Source organism: Mustela putorius, unplaced genomic scaffold (assembly GCF_011764305.1).
Source record: "Mustela putorius furo isolate JIRA1106 unplaced genomic scaffold, ASM1176430v1.1 tig00000281_pilon_pilon_pilon, whole genome shotgun sequence".
Classification (NCBI taxonomy): Eukaryota; Metazoa; Chordata; class Mammalia; order Carnivora; family Mustelidae; genus Mustela; species Mustela putorius.
In genome coordinates, this window is record NW_025421343.1 from 9,494,737 (window position 1) to 9,512,649 (window position 17,913).

Below are 17,913 nucleotides of genomic sequence, written 5' to 3' on the forward strand. Positions count from 1 at the left end.
AAAGCATTTGACACTAAATACCACTATAATCCTCAAGACATATTCCCTCTTTTGCCATTTTTCTGCTTTGTTAGCCTTCACATTTTTGTGACAACCATTCATCTGGGAGGCTGAGGAAGTTTATAGCCATCATTCATTTACTCATTCATGAGCTGTAAAAAAAACATAATTTTAGATAAAATGCCATATCTTTGTTGAAGTGTCATTCCTACATCTCGACATTTCAAGTGATTTGATCAGATGGATTTCACACCACTTGAAACTTAAGAGAGAAATGTACAGTATGTACAAATTGTTATTTTAAAAATCCTTCTCCATTCAGCACCCACATGGCTTCATTTTGTACTTAATTTCTTGGTTTGCTTTTTGAGTATAATGATTAAGTCTATTTAAAAATAAAAAATCCATTGCGCCAAGTTCGAAAGAAAGATAATGAGACAAGTAGAACTATTTCTTTCCCAGCAAACCTGGCCATGCCTCATTCTCTCTAAAGTGTTCATTGTACTTTGTAAAAATAAGAAATCTTTTTCCCTGAAAAAAAAGATAATGCAGAACAGACCCTGAAGGGTTAAGTTTTCCAATACCTTGACTTGCAGTGATAAATACATACATCATGTGAAGCTGGTATCTAGGCACTCCAGGGCAGTTCTAGGCAACCCTCTGAAGTAGATAAAACTTTCTTTCTTGTATCCTAACCTCACCTTTCAGAACCTCCTTTCTCCCTGAGAACGGGTCTACTTTGCCCCTCTGCTGTGAGACTATTTTTTTGTTTGCTTCTGGCTGAGGCTTATACTTGGTGACCTATCAGCTACAAAGGAATTTCCTAATCACCCCAGCAAGGTAATTAAAAAAATGAACAGACAAATCTGGCACACCACCATACCATTGATTCTCATTATTTGCAGTAGTTATATTCTGTAACATTGCTATGAACATTGAGTTAGAGAATCTTGAAACACTCTTCCTAGGGGAATATGCTTAGGTTCCTAAGAGCCTCTGGTTACATTTTCATTCACTGGTCAATATATAACTGTGTTTTATGCACATTTTTGTTTAAATACACTTTATTTAATGTATATTTTTGACCTCCCAGCCAACCTCCCTGTAGCTCATTCCTGAAGGAAGCTCCACTAATGCATGCCTTTTCCCTATAAGGTACATCACAACTTTCTTACACTTAGGACCACCAAGCAACACTTAGGCACTGTATTTGGAAGCCATTGTAAGCAAATAAATCACCAAAAAAAAAAGGCACAAAGATGCAAAATATGTGGCACTAAATGAATACAAAAAGGGTACTTATTTATAGTATAAGAGCTCAGACAAAAAGGCCCAACGTTACCTCAGCTGGGAACACACAGCTTAGGTGACTCACGTTTTTTGCCACATGGTCCTTGCTGGGAAAAACTACACAAGGATTGCTTTGGGGGATTACCAAGAAGCTTTTGGTTCATAGGCAAACTCAGGAATTATCTGCAAATAATGAGGGCTAAGTGTGCATTTAAGACACAGAGTTAGACATTTAATATTGGAAATTAAGATAACAGGGTAGGGTAAAAGGGAGGTAGGATATCTTGGTGTTAGGATATCTGTATTCAAAAACAAAAAAAGAAAGAAAAAAAAGAAAGAAGCAAACAAATAGTAGTAGCTTCTCATAAGAATAACCCTGGGAAAAGTCTATTATATCTGTATTCCTTTATAATGTAATTGGGACACATTAATTTGGTTGCACATGATACTTTTGAAAGCAGGTTGTGGAAAAAGTTAAAGTCCTGATAAAAGTCTAAAGTTTAACTTCATAAATCCCAAACTGTGCCTGAAAGGGCCCCTGGAGCATTGCACGGTGTTTTAAAATTTCAAGGGAAATATACAGATGTTTCTAGTTCACGGTTTAAATATTAGGTCGGTATATTCCTTTTAATAACACTCTGTATTTGTGAAGCTGGGTTTCTTGGTGGTTGCCATGATCAAAAGGAAGTTCAGTGGATGTTTGGTCATATTCCGAGATTTGAGAAGTCACGCAATATGCACCAGGCACTAGGTTGTTAACTTTAATCAACTTTATCCATTTTTGTGATCTAACTGCTTTGCTTAATCAACACAACTGTTTAGTTTTGTTTTTGTTTTTTTTTTTTTTTTTTTTTAGCCAAGAAACACCTTGAAAAAATTACTGAGGCTCAGTGAGAGTATTTGAAAAAGTAGCATTTGGGAACCTATGGCTTAAATAATTTTTGGTCATTGGCATGCTTGTTTTCATCTCTGTGCTTCAGTTTCTGTATCTGCAAATGAGGACAGATACTGTGTTTGCTATAAAGCACTAGCCTAGACCTGGCATTTAGTAGGTTCCCAATAAATATTTTTCTTTTCTCATCATGCTGGGATGACATTTCGTATTACCATCAATTAATGAAATACAATCTGTTAAATAAATTAACAATATTATTAAAACTGCAGGGATTGGAGTTACTCATCAGAGCTAGAAAATGAAAAGTTGAGAAGGCTTTTATGACAAAACCGATTTTTCTATTACAGGTTGTTATTATCCAGTTAATTAACATCGTCCTCTAAGGTTCCCAGTTTTGTTTTCCAAACTCAAGTAATTAGAAATAACTTCATATGATTTTTCAGAAATATTCAGTAATTTAGGCTTGGTCTTTCATTTATTAAGTATTTGTTGAATGCTTAGTAGATGCCCCCACAGAGATGGAGGGGCCCTGAATGGAGAGGTAAACAAAATAGAAGTCCTTATCTTCAAGAAATTTATATTCCTCTGGTGGGAGACACAGAATATAAGGAGCAAGGAGGTAGAACATGACAGTTACTGTGCCATGGAGAAAACCAAGGCAGTATAAGGGGCTAGGGCACAGGGTGCATATGAGTTTAATGAAGGGTGGTCACTCTTTGGATGGCATTTGAGAACAGACTTGGAGGAGGAGGAAACAAGCCACAAAAATATTAGGACAAATGTGTTTCATGCCGGGGGAATCACAGGTGTAGTGTTAAGGATCACACTAGATGAGATGGGAGCCTTTGATGTGTTCTAAGCTGACTTTGTTTGGACAAGAATCATCACTGTGGATCTGCTGGACAGAGTGGAATGTATGGAGGAAAAAAATAGAAGGAGATCCATCAGGAGGCTTCCAGAATAATCCAGGATAGAGATGCCAGTGGCCAATCACTCCTGACTGATTTTCTTTTACATTGACTTTAGGAAAATCCAATGCTCGTAGTATAGCTTTCTGATTGGGAAATCCTTCCTCATGCATCACCCAGATTCTTGTGTTGCCTCTCCATGTCCTCCTCTTTATGTTCCCAGTGAAGCTCTCATACACATTTGAGCCATTCTTTTAAATGGTGATGAATATATTTCTCATGTGTCCTGGTGAAACAACTCTAAATCCTTCAGTTGTTTCTTATTTTGCTTCTCTCCAGAAACTGTTATAGAGAAGATAGAGGATTTCATTTGGAGCAAAAGGCAGGTAGATTGATCCTGTTCTGTAATTGACGTGTGGTGCAACCCTGGACAAGCACATGATTTTCTTGGGCTTCTGTAATAGGCACCAATTAATCTCCTGGAGGAGATTTTAGAGGCCAAATAATTTAATCATGCCATTTTACAAATAAAACCCACTTTTGCAATCTAACAGATAATAGACCCAGGGAACCAAGAGTAGACCCAAAGTGGTTTTTGTTGGTTATAAAAAGGCTTTCCCTGGGAGCACAGAAAGGCAGAATTGAGGCTTAACCCTCAGGTTCCAGCTTCCAGTCCAGTGAATTATACACGTTGGTGATTCATTTTTATCCTATAAACACTACCTAATGATACAGGTCTTATTATCTCTGGGCCCATTTGCAGAACTTTGCTATATTTCCTTGTCTCTTTTAACATACAAAGATCCTTGACCAACCAAAACATAACACTACTCCTTGTTAAAATGAATAATTCAAAAAATAACAGCATGAGAAGTAGACACATTTACATGCAATTAGCAAACTGCACATGCACTGAACTGTTTATATGGGTGACTTGGATGGGTTTGCTGGATGATGAAGGCGCAAGAAAATATTTTAAGCTCATCCATTTGCCTGGTATTATTTGCGATGGTTAAGAGCATAGGCTGTGGAACCCCCTCAGCTTGTTAGATGTAACACCCTGGAAAACAGACTTAACAACTCTGAGCTTTATACATCTTTATACATCTGTAAAATGGACATTAATTTTGGGGTAGGGGGAGGGGCAGAGGGAGAGAGAAAGAGAGAACATTAAGCAGCCTCCATGCCCAGCATGGAGCTTGATGCGGGTCTCGATCCCACAATTCTGAGAGCATAACCTGAGCCGAAATCAAGAGTTGGACGCTTAACTGACTGGGCCACCCAGGCACCCTACGCATTATATTTATTTCATTAGGTTGTACAAGGATTAAATCCTTTAGCTGAATGCCTGGCCCATAGTGGTTGGTAAAAATTATTTCTATTATTATGATTATTGCAGTTATTAGGTATATGTTATCACTTATTACTTGAATTCATTTTTATCATTTACAAAGCATTTTTGTATATACTTTATCCCAGAATCCTGTGAGGCAGGTGGGGAAAATAGGAATTATTGTCTCCATTTTATGAGTGAGGAGAGAAGTAAAAAAACTCGTAGTGATATAAACGGTTTTGAGTGGAAGAGTTAGGCCAAACACACTCAGATTCCCTGGGTCCACATCCAGGTTTTTATTTAATTTATTTGTTTATTTTTTTCATTTTTAAACTTTGTTTTGGTTTCTGAGCCCTAGTCACTTGAGTGAAAGCTCATCATCATTAACCTTAGGCTGCTGGGTTTAGTCTGTCATTGACTCATCTGCTAAACACACACAGATCATTGAAATGTTTGGACACAGTACTATAGGCACTGTCATATTTTCCTTTTTTCTATTGAGTAAGGTTTTTCATTTTACTTTTCTCTCTCCTTTTCAAAAACGAATGATGAAAAGTGCTTGCAATCTTGTCATCTCATCTGTCAGCAGAATTTACCAACTTGCTGTGATTGTTCTGCAGTACATTCCAGAAGAGTGAAAAATGATCAGAGATTATTGTCTCTGTCCACAATGGAAATACAACCAGTTATTTGAACCAGGTTCTGCCCACCCCACCCCTGCTTTAGTTAATAAAGTATGGGAACAAAACCTCTTTCTTCCTTGTTTCTTTTAATAATTCTGTGAAAGAAAATTGAACATCTGTAGATGACTGAGTGAATATTAATAAGGTTGATGGGGAGAGAGAAGGAAAACAAGAAGGATATGCCAAAGCTTGGAAATTACTACGCATAAGGTGACATTGGCATGAAGACCCCATTTTATGCCTGTCTGACCAGTCTCAAGGCTTCATCAATAACCACACCTGATTAATTATACTGAAGTAGCCAAAGAAACCAGCCGAATCAAAGTGTGCCCTTTTGGATGGGGAATGGGCTACTGTATCATCAGTGCTGCTGTGGCCTGCTTCTTCCCTTTGAAATACAGAGCCCTGGGAGCTGGTGCTCCTTCTTGTGCTAAGGAACAGTTGTGGGTGACTGTCAGCTTTCAGTCTGATGACTGTTGATCTGAGAAGGTTGCATTAATGCACTGTCTCCCTTTCATGCACCATCCTCACCAACTCCACATTCATCTTCTTGGAATTAACAGAGGACAGTAGCCTACAAAACATGCTGCATGATTTAGAAGGCCTTGAACAAGGAGTAACCTCTCCTGCCTCAGTTTCCTTATCTGTAAAACGGGGAAAATTGTGTCTACATCATAGGACTGTGAAGAAAACTGGATGAATTTTAGTCTATGTAAAGTCCTCAGAGAAAACCGTGATTAGCACATGAAAAGCACGTAATGTATGTTTTCTATTATGGTCATTAAAGATAGGGAGTATTTTTATTTGTGGGTTTATGGACTAACTCATACATTTTCTCTGCATGGAATAGACTGGATCTCCATGTAATATTCACTTTTTAAAAATTAACATATAATGTATTATTTACCCCAGGGGTACAGGTCTGTGAATCCTCAGGCTTACACATTTCACAGCACTCACCATAGCACATACCCTCCCCAATGTCCATAACCCAGCCACCCTATCCCTACCCTTCTATCCCCCAGCAACCCTCAGTTTGTTTTGTCAGAGTAAGAGTCTTATGGTTTGTTTCCCTCCTGATCCCGTCTTGTAACTACTCACTTTAAAGCCATTCCATACCTCCAGTTCTTACCTGATTTATAATGTGAAAAAGATAGACACATTTGGGTATTTGGGGTCTAAATTCTAATCTGTTATTAATTAGTTTAGAGACACTTGGCACACTTTTTGCAGAATCTTGGTTTTCTTATCTCAAAAGAGAATGATCCTTATTTTACTGTGCTGGTTTTAGCTAAATTGATACTGTGTATGAAAGAGCTATTTAATCCTTGGTGGTTGCGTAGTGATTGGTAGATTCACTTTTTAAAAGTGTTTGAATGAATTGATTTCAAAATCTTAACTGTGGAAAGAACCAAGATGCCCTTCAATGGACGAACGGATAAGGAAGATGTGGTCCATATACACTATGGAGTATGATGCCTCCATCAGAAAGGATGAATACCCAACTTTTGCGGCAACATGGACAGGACTGGAAGAGATTATGCTGAGTGAAATAAGTCAAGCAGAGAGTGTCAATTATCATATGGTTTCACTTATTTGTGGAGCATAACAAATAACATGAAGGACATGGGGAGATGGAGAGGAGAAGGGAGTTGAGGGAAATTGGAAGGGGAGGTGAACCATGAGAGACTATGGACTCTGTAAAACAACCTGAGGGTTTTGAAGGGGCGGGCGGTGGGAGGTTGGGGGAACCAGGTGGTGGGTATTAAGGAGGGCATGGATTGCATGGAGCACTGGGTGTGGTGCAAAAAACAATGAATTCTCCCTGAAAAGAAATAAAAAATAAATTATATGCAGTGAAAAAGCAAAAAACAAAAACAAACGAACAAAAAAAAAATCCTAAGTAATGATGATGGCAAACATTTTTTAAATGCCTGTTAAGGGCGCCTGGGTGGCTCAGTGGGTTAAGCCGCTGCCTTCGGCTCAGGTCATGATCTCAGGGTCCTGGGATCGAGTCCCGCATCAGGCTCTCTGCTCAGCAGGGAGCCTGCTTCCTCCTCTCTCTCTCTCTCTCTGCCTGCCTCTCTGCCTACTTGTGATCTCTCTCTGTCAAATAAATAAATAAAATCTTTAAAAAAAAATAAATGCCTGTTAAATGCAGACATTTTACACAAAGTACGTTACTTAATCTTCACAAAAAATCATAAAGGAGCTTTTATCAACAGCAGTTCACAGGGCAGGAAACCGGAGCTAAGAGGATTTTGCCAGTGATCACACAGGGATTCCTGTTCAGGCAGTCTTGGCTCTGGATAGTCAAGTTGCAACCTGTATGCTTTACAGTTTAGTGACCACATCAGATATTTCATCTGGACTAACCGTTGGCTTGGCGATGATCAATTCTTTTTGCTTATTAAGACTAGAATAAAGACTGGGAGTAGAACAAGAAGGGCATTACAGACCAGTAATAGGTACAGCTTTTGTTGTTGACGGTGATTTTCTATCTTACAGTAGATTTCTATGGATGGAAAAACACACAAATATATTTTTCTTAAAATTAGAAAGCATGTCATGTCACAAGCTAAGCAGACTTTTTGTGCCTACAGGAGGAAGTAATCGAGCATATATATATATATATATATATATATATATATATTTTTTTTTTTTAAAGATAAATTGGGGCAGCTTGGTTTTTCTGACTCCATCAGAGCCAGTATCCTCCTCCATACCCCCCTACATATAACTGCCCACAAGCTCTCTTGCCTGGGAGCTACTTAGCTTTTGTAGGCACAAAGCATATGGGTGGGGATGAGGGTTATCAATTTAAAATATACTGATCCTTCTCTTTTCCTTTGTACCTGTAGACCCCAGAAGAACTAGAGGACGATTCAGACTTTGAGCAGGAAGATTATGATGTACGCAGCCGGACAAGTGTTCAGACTGAGGACGACCAGCTCATTGCGGGGCAGAGTGCACGGGTGAGTGGACATCCAGGACTCGGGTTTCATGCACTGGGCCTATGTACACCAAGTTGGTTTGAGGGGATTTCTGATCCAGGGTCTTGAAATCCCAGGGATTTATAGCTTAGAAAACTGTGCTTTCATCTGTGGTTGTTCTTAGCAATTCATATTTTACACAATGGAAATAACCACCAGTGCTTCTGATTTCTGTTCATGCTATTCTCTTACCATCACTTGAAACTGAGAAGGCACCTCACTGCAAATGGTTTAAGTGCCTAGTGGATTTTGTTGGGTGTATATAGATGGTTCAACAGCGAGGGGACACAGGAATGCTCAGATCTTGCATTATTAGCACAGACATCACAGTGCCACTTGAAGTCACCAAGCTTGTTAACTCAAGAGGCAGTGACAAATGGAAAATTAGAGTACTAGTTTGTTAGTGGCTGGGCCGTTACTCTTCCATACTCTGATGTAGGGTCTCTGATGAATGAGACCACATCTTTGAAATTGGTTCAAGGACATCAAAAGAGAGACAGAATTCCCCATCCCCCTCGCAATACCTACTTACGGCAAGAGCAGTAGCCCTAGAACAGTTTGCCATATGATAGGAAAAGAAATTATAGAGACATACTAGGCATATGCCAGTTTAAGGCACGGAACAGGAAACAACAGAAAGATCACTGCTCTGGCTGACATTTGAGCACCCTGGAACACTCTGTGACACTCTCTGCCAACACAAGTGTTTCAAAGAGGATTCTGACTGATTCTATTAATTGGATCTCATTGAGGATAGATGCAAGTCATCAAGGTAGGTCTCAGGAGATTAAGTCCCTGGGGATTACAAAAGGAGGTGAGATTCTCCTCCCTTCCAAGGTTCAGTTTTTATGCAGTAAGAACAGCCCCATTATAGACTGTGTTCTTATTATATTCTAATTAGAATTACATTCTAATTCCCTGTTAAGTTTTACTTAAGAAAAAAAAAAAGATAGAGGAAGCACAAGTTTGAGAAAGAGGTGGTGATTAGAATAGTGATTAGGAAACCTCAGAAAGATCACCCTAGTTCAGGAATTGTGAAAGAAGAGTAGGAGTAGCCAGCCAGTCAGAGGTTAAAGAGGACGCAAAGAAGACTAAGCCTTATGTTGAGTCAAGAAAACCTTCATACTTAAAGCCCAGTTTCTCTTTTTGTGCTTTCTGTGCTGATAGTCTCATGCAACAGTGAAACGATTCACAAGATATTGATGGACAATGGTAAGGAAACGGGAGGGTAAAACCAGAATATTAAAGCTGCACCAGCTTTGATTTCAGACAGACCTTGTTTTCAATTGTAAAGAATAGAGTGAGGACCATACTCCCATACATGTGGCTTAATTTTTCTGAGCTTCAGTTCTATTATCTGTAAAATGTGAATAATGTACTTGATCGGATTCTTTGGAAGTTTAATGACTTAATATTTGTAAAATTATGAACACAATACCTGACATCCATTAAATGCTCAATAAGGGGTGACGGAAAATCGTCATCCCTTGGAAGAGAAGTTATTTTGGATCACAGACTGGTGACAGTAAAAAAAGTACACAAAGGAATATGAAGTCCCTTACTTGGAAAATCTTTTGTAAATTCCAACCCCCGGCTCCTTGCCCCCTGCCCCCACCTGTGTTGAAAACCAAGTTCATGAAGCTGAGAGGCTTTTGAACCTGTGTTGGCATAACACTAAAATCAATTCATCCGTCAAGTCAGTTCATCTTCCAAATTAAGTAAAGTTAGCATTTTTAGGTCAATGACAAAGGGCAAATTTGAGTATTTCATCCAAACATTAATCAATTCAAAGTCAATTTGATTGACTGACTGCAACTCGGTATTGATCCAGTCCAGTATCCATTGACTCGTTTTCTCAAAGACCAAAGCGTACCATACAACCCTTATCATGCTTTATAGTCACCATCTTGTCAAATGGCATGATTAGTCCCGTTCTTGCCAGGAGGGATGCAGTCCCATTGTACATCCATTTCTTGCATCTTGTGGCAGATACCAAGTCAATTAAATAGAAACGAAAATCAGATAGCACCTGTCTATATCATGTTGTTTTTCCCCCAATAGGTGAAAAGACAATAGTCTTTTTTGAAAGACTTTCCAGCGTGAATTATAAACATGGCCCAGGATAGTAAGAACAAAGTACCCCTATGACCCAGCACTTGCTGATTTGTCTTTGAGATCCGTCACGTGGTCTGTGTGATTAACTCGCAGCAGACAGCATTAGTTATTGACTCAGCCTATTTTAGCCCATAATTACATGATGACAAATCAGAGACCTAGAATTATGGCTGTAAGTTGGAAATAAGCGGGTGCATTGAATTGCTAAGATGACAGATGGTCGAACTTTTGACCAGAGAAGTATGTTAACTTGGTCAAAATTATGAAGGAGGCAGAAGTTGTCTTTGACAGAGGTGGTTGCTCTCTGCAGCAGTGAGTGCTTCCCTTATGTTAATGGACTTTGTGTTCTCATTCAGGTGATTCTTCCTCTCTGAAAAGGGTAAATTAATCTAAAAGCAGGTTATGGTAGGAGAAAAGCTTTTAGTGTCCACTCCAACATTTCTCCCAAACTCTGAAATTAGAGTGCTTATTTCCTTTATGTGTCCCTATCTGCTGCTTCTCGACAGCATTTTCTGAGAGAGGGATAGGCTGAGAATGATCAGACCCTGATCTGATAAAATGTAGAAGTAATAAGACCTAGTGATCCTAGACATGACATTTCATACTCTTTCTTCACAGGTCAATGTGGTTAAAAGTGGTTAGTGACAACTCTTGGACACTTAACCTTGGTGATAGAATGTATTATTTGGAGTCACATAGACCTTATTTTAAATACGGGCTTGGCCAAGCTGTGTGACTTTGGGCAATTTTCTTAACCTCTCCATCCCTTATCCATGCATATGTGTGTGTCTGTGCTATGTGTGTATGCCCAGCATTCTACCTCATGATGTCATTAGGAGAACTGCGTGGTGAAAAGTATCACAAGATGTGTCACATACTGTCAAGTTGACAAAGAAGATGATAATGATGCTTATAGCATACTGAGTTCTTCATTGCAAGGCTGGTCAAATAATTTAGGCTAAAAGAGCATGACAATTTAGGAAATCATCAAAGTTTTTACTTAGTAAATGGGAGAGTTACCTCAGTTTCCCTATTTACTTCATGGTCTGAGACTGGTAAAAGTCGAAGGACCCACCCTTTAACTGCTTATATTTATTATTCTGCTTTAAAACCAAGTAGGTAGGGGCACCTGGGTGGAGCAGCTCAAGTCATGATCCTAGGGTCCTGAGATAGAGCCCGGCATTGGGCTCCCTGCTCGGTGGAGAGCCTGCTTCTCCCTCTCCTTCTGCCTGCCACTCTGTCTACTTGTACTTTCTATCTCTCTGTCAAATAAATAAATAAAATATTTTAAAAAAGTAAAACCAAGTAGGTATAAATGGACACAGTGAGTTTTAGCCCTTTTAATCGTTATTAACATTAATGTACTTGAAGCCTAAATGTTAGGCTCTTGCTCTTGTTTAGGGAAATAACACCTGTCAGTTTGGAAGCCCATAGACTTCAAAAGTCATTTTTCTCTTTGAGATTAGAAAAGTAATCATATCAAAAACTCCAGAGATTTAGATTGAAGAAAAGATTCTGGGCTGAGTGATTATTGGCTCGTTTCAGTGATTTATACTTTCTCTTAATAAGTAGAGTTTATAACCTCAATCACAAAAACATGGTTGGCTGTTCAGAGGAAAGGCTGAAACCCTGGGGTGGACTACTCTGTGGATTCAAGCCTCTGATTCCACGATTTGTGGCCCCAGATCAGCCAGAACAACAGTCTGTAGAGCTGTGCTTGACTACATGCATAGAAGCAGCAGAGACTCTTAGACTGCCCTAGGTGATCACATCAGAGAAACAGAAAAGCTGATTTGTTCTCTTTCCTCTTGGCCATGAAAATCACTTTTCTCATGTTCAGTTAGTTTGAGGGAAGGAACAATTACGTGTTACATATTTTATATTCCACTTGATTTAAATGTAGTCAGCCTCTCTTTTTTTTTTCCTAGCTAGAACAACTTTAATGTGTTAACATTTCAAACTGCTGAGTTACATTGATAAGACCTAATTAAAACTCATGTGTTGAATTTTAATTTGATTAATTTGCAAATTTCTCAGTTTGTGATCTACTGTTTATAGATAACCTTTTTTTTTTTTTGTAATTCCAGTTTTAGAAAAGGTCAATTGTGAATTTTTAAAAGCCAGGAGCATTTTAAGAATATTTAGGAAAAGACTTGGCTCATCGATAGCTACATAAGCAGAAGCAAATGTAATGACACTTGCACCCAAGTCACAGGCCATTAAGTGCATTATGCGGGTCGAGCACCCCTAGAGTCAAAATAACATCTTCTTTTGCAAATCTACTTTGAAGGGGCCATTTTTTTTTTTTTCCTTCAGAATTGTGCCCTTAGAAAATATTTGTCAGTTCTGGTAAATTCTCTTGAACTATGTTGACGCAGTGAGTGGAAAAATGGTTACACAGTCAATCAAAAGATATTTGTTGAGCTTCTATTCTTTGCAGGATGCTGCAGGCTCTACCCTAAGGAAACTCAGACAGAAGTCAGAAGTAGGGCATTAATAGGAATTCAAGAATAGAGCAAGGCAATTAATACTCGAATCCCAAGTTAAACAATTGAAACTCATGTGATATAGTTGAAAGATAAGTGTATGCCCTTCAATACACAAATTAATTCTTTTGAGGCAATGGAAGTTTCATTGCTTTCCATCCGGGGATTGAATGTAGAGTATGGAGGTCTGCAGGGGAGTTTTACAGATTCTTCAATAGAGAAGTACCTAGGGAATGTCTTAAATGATGGTGGTTAAAACTTGTGAGGCCTAAGTAAAACATGATTAGCAGCTCTGTATGAGGAGGACAGATTAATGTAGGATGGTGTAAGATCATCAGACAAGGGTGCTTCAGGAGAAAAAGTTTTGTATTTAATATCTGCAAACCCAGACTTATCTCAAATGCAGTGGAATAGCTGTCTTGTAACTAGTACAATATTGTATATGTGAGTTTATAACCAACCCATTGGTTGTGTATTAACCACCTCTTTTGGATACAGTTTTCAAAGTACTTAAAAAATTTTCTTTTCAGAAATACAGTTTTTAAAATATTTTAACTATAGTATTTGTATCAGTCCAGCTTTCTAAATTTGGATTGTAATTTCTGTATTTACACATGCACACTCATGCACATACATGTACAGACACAGAGACTCGATGCTAGTTATGTAACATCACACACATGCATGCATGGTAGTTAGTAAACACAGCTCTGCATTAGTAAGTTGTATCTGTGCAGGTAATAGTCCAGAGACACCTTCATGCAAATCAAAGAGACCCCTTACATGGGCAGATAAAGCCTCATCTCCAGGTTGCTCAGCCTGGTGAACAATGCTAGTAATTTCAGCAACCATTGCCCCACTGGGATGTGATCATGATGCATGATTGTGCATGGTGATCTAGTTGTGCTTAATAGTTAAGTATGGTGTTAGCTGACCTGGGATTGAACCCTATTCCTACAGCTTTTAGTATGTAATGTTGAGAATTTAATTTCACTGGGCCTTAGTATCACCATTAATAAAATAGGGGTTAGAATAGTATTAATCTTGTAGAGTGATTAAGTAAATTAAGTTTTTTATATACATAAGCTTCTTAGCACACTATCTGATATACATTTCTGTACTCAAGAAATCATGTCAATCTTCTATTTATGCAAGCCACATAGATTCTGGCCCCATCCCTGTCTTTCAAGGCAATAATGTAATAAGCTAGAGAGGTAGCTGGAAAGGAAAATTAATACAGACATGATGATAATATATTAGCAGTAATCCCATATATGCTTTCATTTTTTGGACAAAAGACATTTATTATTTTATTTACTGTCTGCCATAACACTTTGACGTAATTGTTTACTATTCTTAGATCTGAAGAAGTTAAGAATATGATCCAGTAGCCAGTAGGTCTTAACCTAAGTCAGTGACAGATCCCGTTGAGCTCAGTTTTGTGGAGCTTATGTCCATTGATATTTTTTTTCTAATTTTTTATTTTTTATAAACATATATTTTTATTCCCAGGGGTACAGGTCTGTGAATCACCAGGTTTACACACTTCACAGCACTCACCAAAGCACATACCCTCCCCAATGTCCATAATACCACCCCCTTCTCCCAACCCCCCTCCCCCCAGCAACCCTCAGTTTGTTTTGTGAGATTAAGAGTCACTTATGGTTTGTCTCCCTCCCAATTCCATCTTGTTTCATTGATTCTTCTACCCACTTAAGCCCCCATGTTGCATCACCACTTCCTCATATCAGGGAGATCATATGATATTTTTATTAGAAATCAACGACCTGGGTGCCTGGGTGGCTCAGTGGGTTAAGCCGCTGCCTTCAGCTCAGGTCATGATCTCAGGGTCCTGGGATCGAGTCCCACATCGGGCTCTCTGCTCAGCAGGGAGCCTGCTTCCCCCTCTCTCTCTCTCTCTGCCTGCCTCTCCATCTACTTGTGATTTCTCTCTGTCAAATAAATAAATAAAATCTAAAAAAAAAAAAAAAAAAAAGAAGAAAACAACGACCTTGGGTTGGGGCATGGGCATTAAGGAGGGCACTTGGTGTAATGAGCACTGGGTGTTATATGAAACTGATGAATCACTAAATTCTACCCCAAAACTAGTAATACACTATATGTTGACTAACTTGAATTTAAATAAAACAAAAAAAAATAATGAAGAAATCAACTACCTTTCCTTCCAGCAATCACTTACATTGGGAAGAATTTTATAATTAAGGAAGCAGAATTTTCTTGTATGTGTTATTTTACTTGTTCTTTGCAAAAGCTATAAGTTCCCCAAATCATGCTTTCATTGGGGAAGACCCATATCCCAGAATCAGAGAGCCACTATTGCTGTCACACTTATTGACACACTCCTTTCTCTGAATCAGTTGGCACATGGTTCTAAGAAGATGCTATGAGGTATTGTCAACGTTGCATTCAGGGCTTGCTACAGACATGGTATTTAATAAATACAGTTAATTCTCTTCATTTGTGGTACTTAAATTCTGTAAAGTCACCACTATGGAGTCATTGCTTCTAGAGGAAATAGAGAGTTAGGTTCCTGAGAGCTGCTAGTCTCATCATTTTTTTTCAGCCAATCAATAAGGAATCTTGTTTAATGAATGTTTCTTTTAAGATAATTTATAGTTTTGATTCATTGTTATTGAACTCATGGCCAAGTGCAGTATAGCCCCTGCCTGCATGAAGCTTATCTCATACACGTATGTTTCTCCATAAGGCGCAACACTGGCTCTCTGTGCTTAGGGACACTAGGCACCACTTAAGCACTATGCTTTGGGTCCATGTTAAACAGCAAAATTACCAAAAAAGAGCAGAAAGATGTGGAAAATGTGGCACTAAACAGACCACAAAAGGACACTTGTTTAGTGCTGAAACAAGAAGGCAGAGAATTTATTGTTCAGCCATATCTGGGAACAGGCCTGTCAGGTGACCTTTTTTTTTTTTTTTTTTTTTTTTTTTTGGGCAACTCTGTGCCTGTTTGTGAATGACCAAAAGCACCACAAGGATCAATTGTAGAGTGCCAACAAATTTTATAGAGTCGGCAAATTTGTAAATAAAGAATCCATGAATGACAAGATCAGCTGTAGTTCTTGCTTTTCCACATTCCCTTACCTAGCAACTATTGAAAATCTGCCTTTGCTTCCTAAACCTATATTTTATCCCATCACAACTTCTGCATCCTTCTAGGCTCTGCAGGGAGCCATGGTTATCTCAGAATTTCCACCAAGGAGGTAGAAGAAGGCTGGGGATAGGTAGGACACCCCTGAAATGCCCTGGGCTAGGGGATTGTTTGATATCTAACCATGGATTCCTTCACTAACACTCATGGCAAGTTTCCTCACCCCACCCCGCTTGCACGCTCAGATATTGTTGAAAATTCCTCTCCTTCCCAGCGTCAGAAAGCCTTTTTCTCCCCCCTTCTCTGAACAGATTTCAGTGTTGAAAGAGGTATATTCTTTCATCTGGTAGAAGTTTCCTGAGACCAAATATAAAAATTGTCAAGAATAGATTCTTTTGAACAAACATATGTCATCAAAGCGACACAGAAGTTCTGTTACTGTCAGTGGGCCCGCACCTTTTAGATCTCTGTATTTTCTGCGTATAGGAATAGGGACGGGGATTTGGGGGATCTTACCAGTCTGTGCTGTTACCTACCTAGGGATGGAGAAACCGTACTTTCTGGAATGGCAGGGCAGTCTGTAAACCTTGTCAGGGTCTGGCTTTGCTATTAGCTGGAGGCAGAGTCAACCTACTGTCTGTGTTTACTTTGTCACCATTAGTCACACTGTTTCTGTAACCCACACAGGCCATCATGGCGCAACTACCGCAAGAGGAGAAGGCAAAAATAGCTGAGCAGGTGGAGATATTCCACCAAGAGAAAAGCAAGCTGGATGCCGAAGTGGCCAAGTGGGATGACAGCGGCAATGATATAATTGTGCTGGCCAAGCAGATGTGTATGATCATGATGGAAATGACAGACTTCACCAGGTGAGGCCCAGAGACAGAAAGATGATTTTCTCATTAAACCCAGAAGTGTAACAGTGTATATTAGCCTGTGAAAGCCTGCTGAAAAATTCAAATACTACATCAAAGCAAGGCAGTGGTATTATAAAATTTACATGTGTAAGTCAAAATGATCTGGACCTAACTCTTAGCAGATAGTCAAGAAGGACAGATTCATTTTTGTGATTATTATTGTTTTAATTATCTATCCAAAGTTAGTCATAAGATCTAACACGTGGGGGTTGAGTGACTCATTTTTGTTCTGTGCTGTTTTGCCGTGTATTTAAGTACTGTTTTGAAGGTAAGGTGAATGATTTGTTTATATCCCTTTGGAAAAAAAGGGTATCGATACATAGGTGTGTGTGCATCTATACATGTAATAGTCCAAATTCTGGGTCATGATCTAGCATTAATTTCAGTTCGTGTTTCAACTTTACATATAAAGGATCAGCTTCAACAATCTGATTCTATAATTTGACAAGGAAATTAAAAATCGTATAACTCTAATTCCCTTCTGCTCTAAGCACCACTTTTAATAAATCAAGAGACCAGTCAGAATTTTGTCAGGAGCCTTTTCTTCACCAGGGGTCATAGCTGTTTCTGCCACTGCCATTTTAATCTCCTCTTTAAAGGGAGGTGACATTTCTGCCCTTCCTACTACACAAAGGGCGAATCAAGGGAGAGCAAAGCTCAACTGAAAAAAAAAAAAAAATCCCTGGATTTTGAAGCTGAATACCAGGTGATTTTGGACCAGCCTCTTACTGTCTGTTTATTTGGCAAAATGGGGAAATAGTGCTTTTCTTATCAACTTGACAGGAGAGTTTTACAATCTAAAGAGGTAATGCAGTTATAAATTGTGTTGCTATACAAATGTAAGCTATCACTTTGCTGTAATTTTTTTGCCCCCTGGGAGACACAAATACACATGAACAGAAATGTTTTAATGATTAAACATGATATTGGTTAATAAAACTATGTAAGATATATATATGGCAGTGTCAAAATACCACCTTATGGTTGACAATATTTTTAATGATTATTGAATGCTTCTAATAAGAGAAAGCTACAATTGATTTTAGGCTATAATAAAATATAGAATATCTCTGCTTCATCCCCTTTACCCTTTGCCTCTGGCCAATATATACTAATGACATTGCTGCGCCCTTTCTCTAAATATTTTTAAACTGTTTTTGACT

The 17,913-nt window shown here is 38.7% G+C and overlaps 1 protein-coding gene across 6 annotated transcripts in view; it reads left to right on the plus strand.

The window, feature by feature from the left end:
- CTNNA2 (catenin alpha 2) overlaps positions 1 to 17,913 on the plus strand; it is a 1,140,635-nt gene that overhangs the window by 1,029,793 nt on the left and 92,929 nt on the right. For all 6 annotated transcript variants that reach the window (XR_006606450.1, XM_045079083.1, XM_004742297.3 and 3 more), the window contains exons 14-15: positions 7,971 to 8,084; positions 16,521 to 16,702. Coding sequence is in view for 5 of the 6 variants with exons in the window: in XM_045079083.1 (XP_044935018.1) it covers positions 7,971 to 8,084; positions 16,521 to 16,702 (296 nt within the window). In the remaining variant the exon portion in view is untranslated. The remainder of the gene's footprint in view (positions 1 to 7,970; positions 8,085 to 16,520; positions 16,703 to 17,913) is intronic.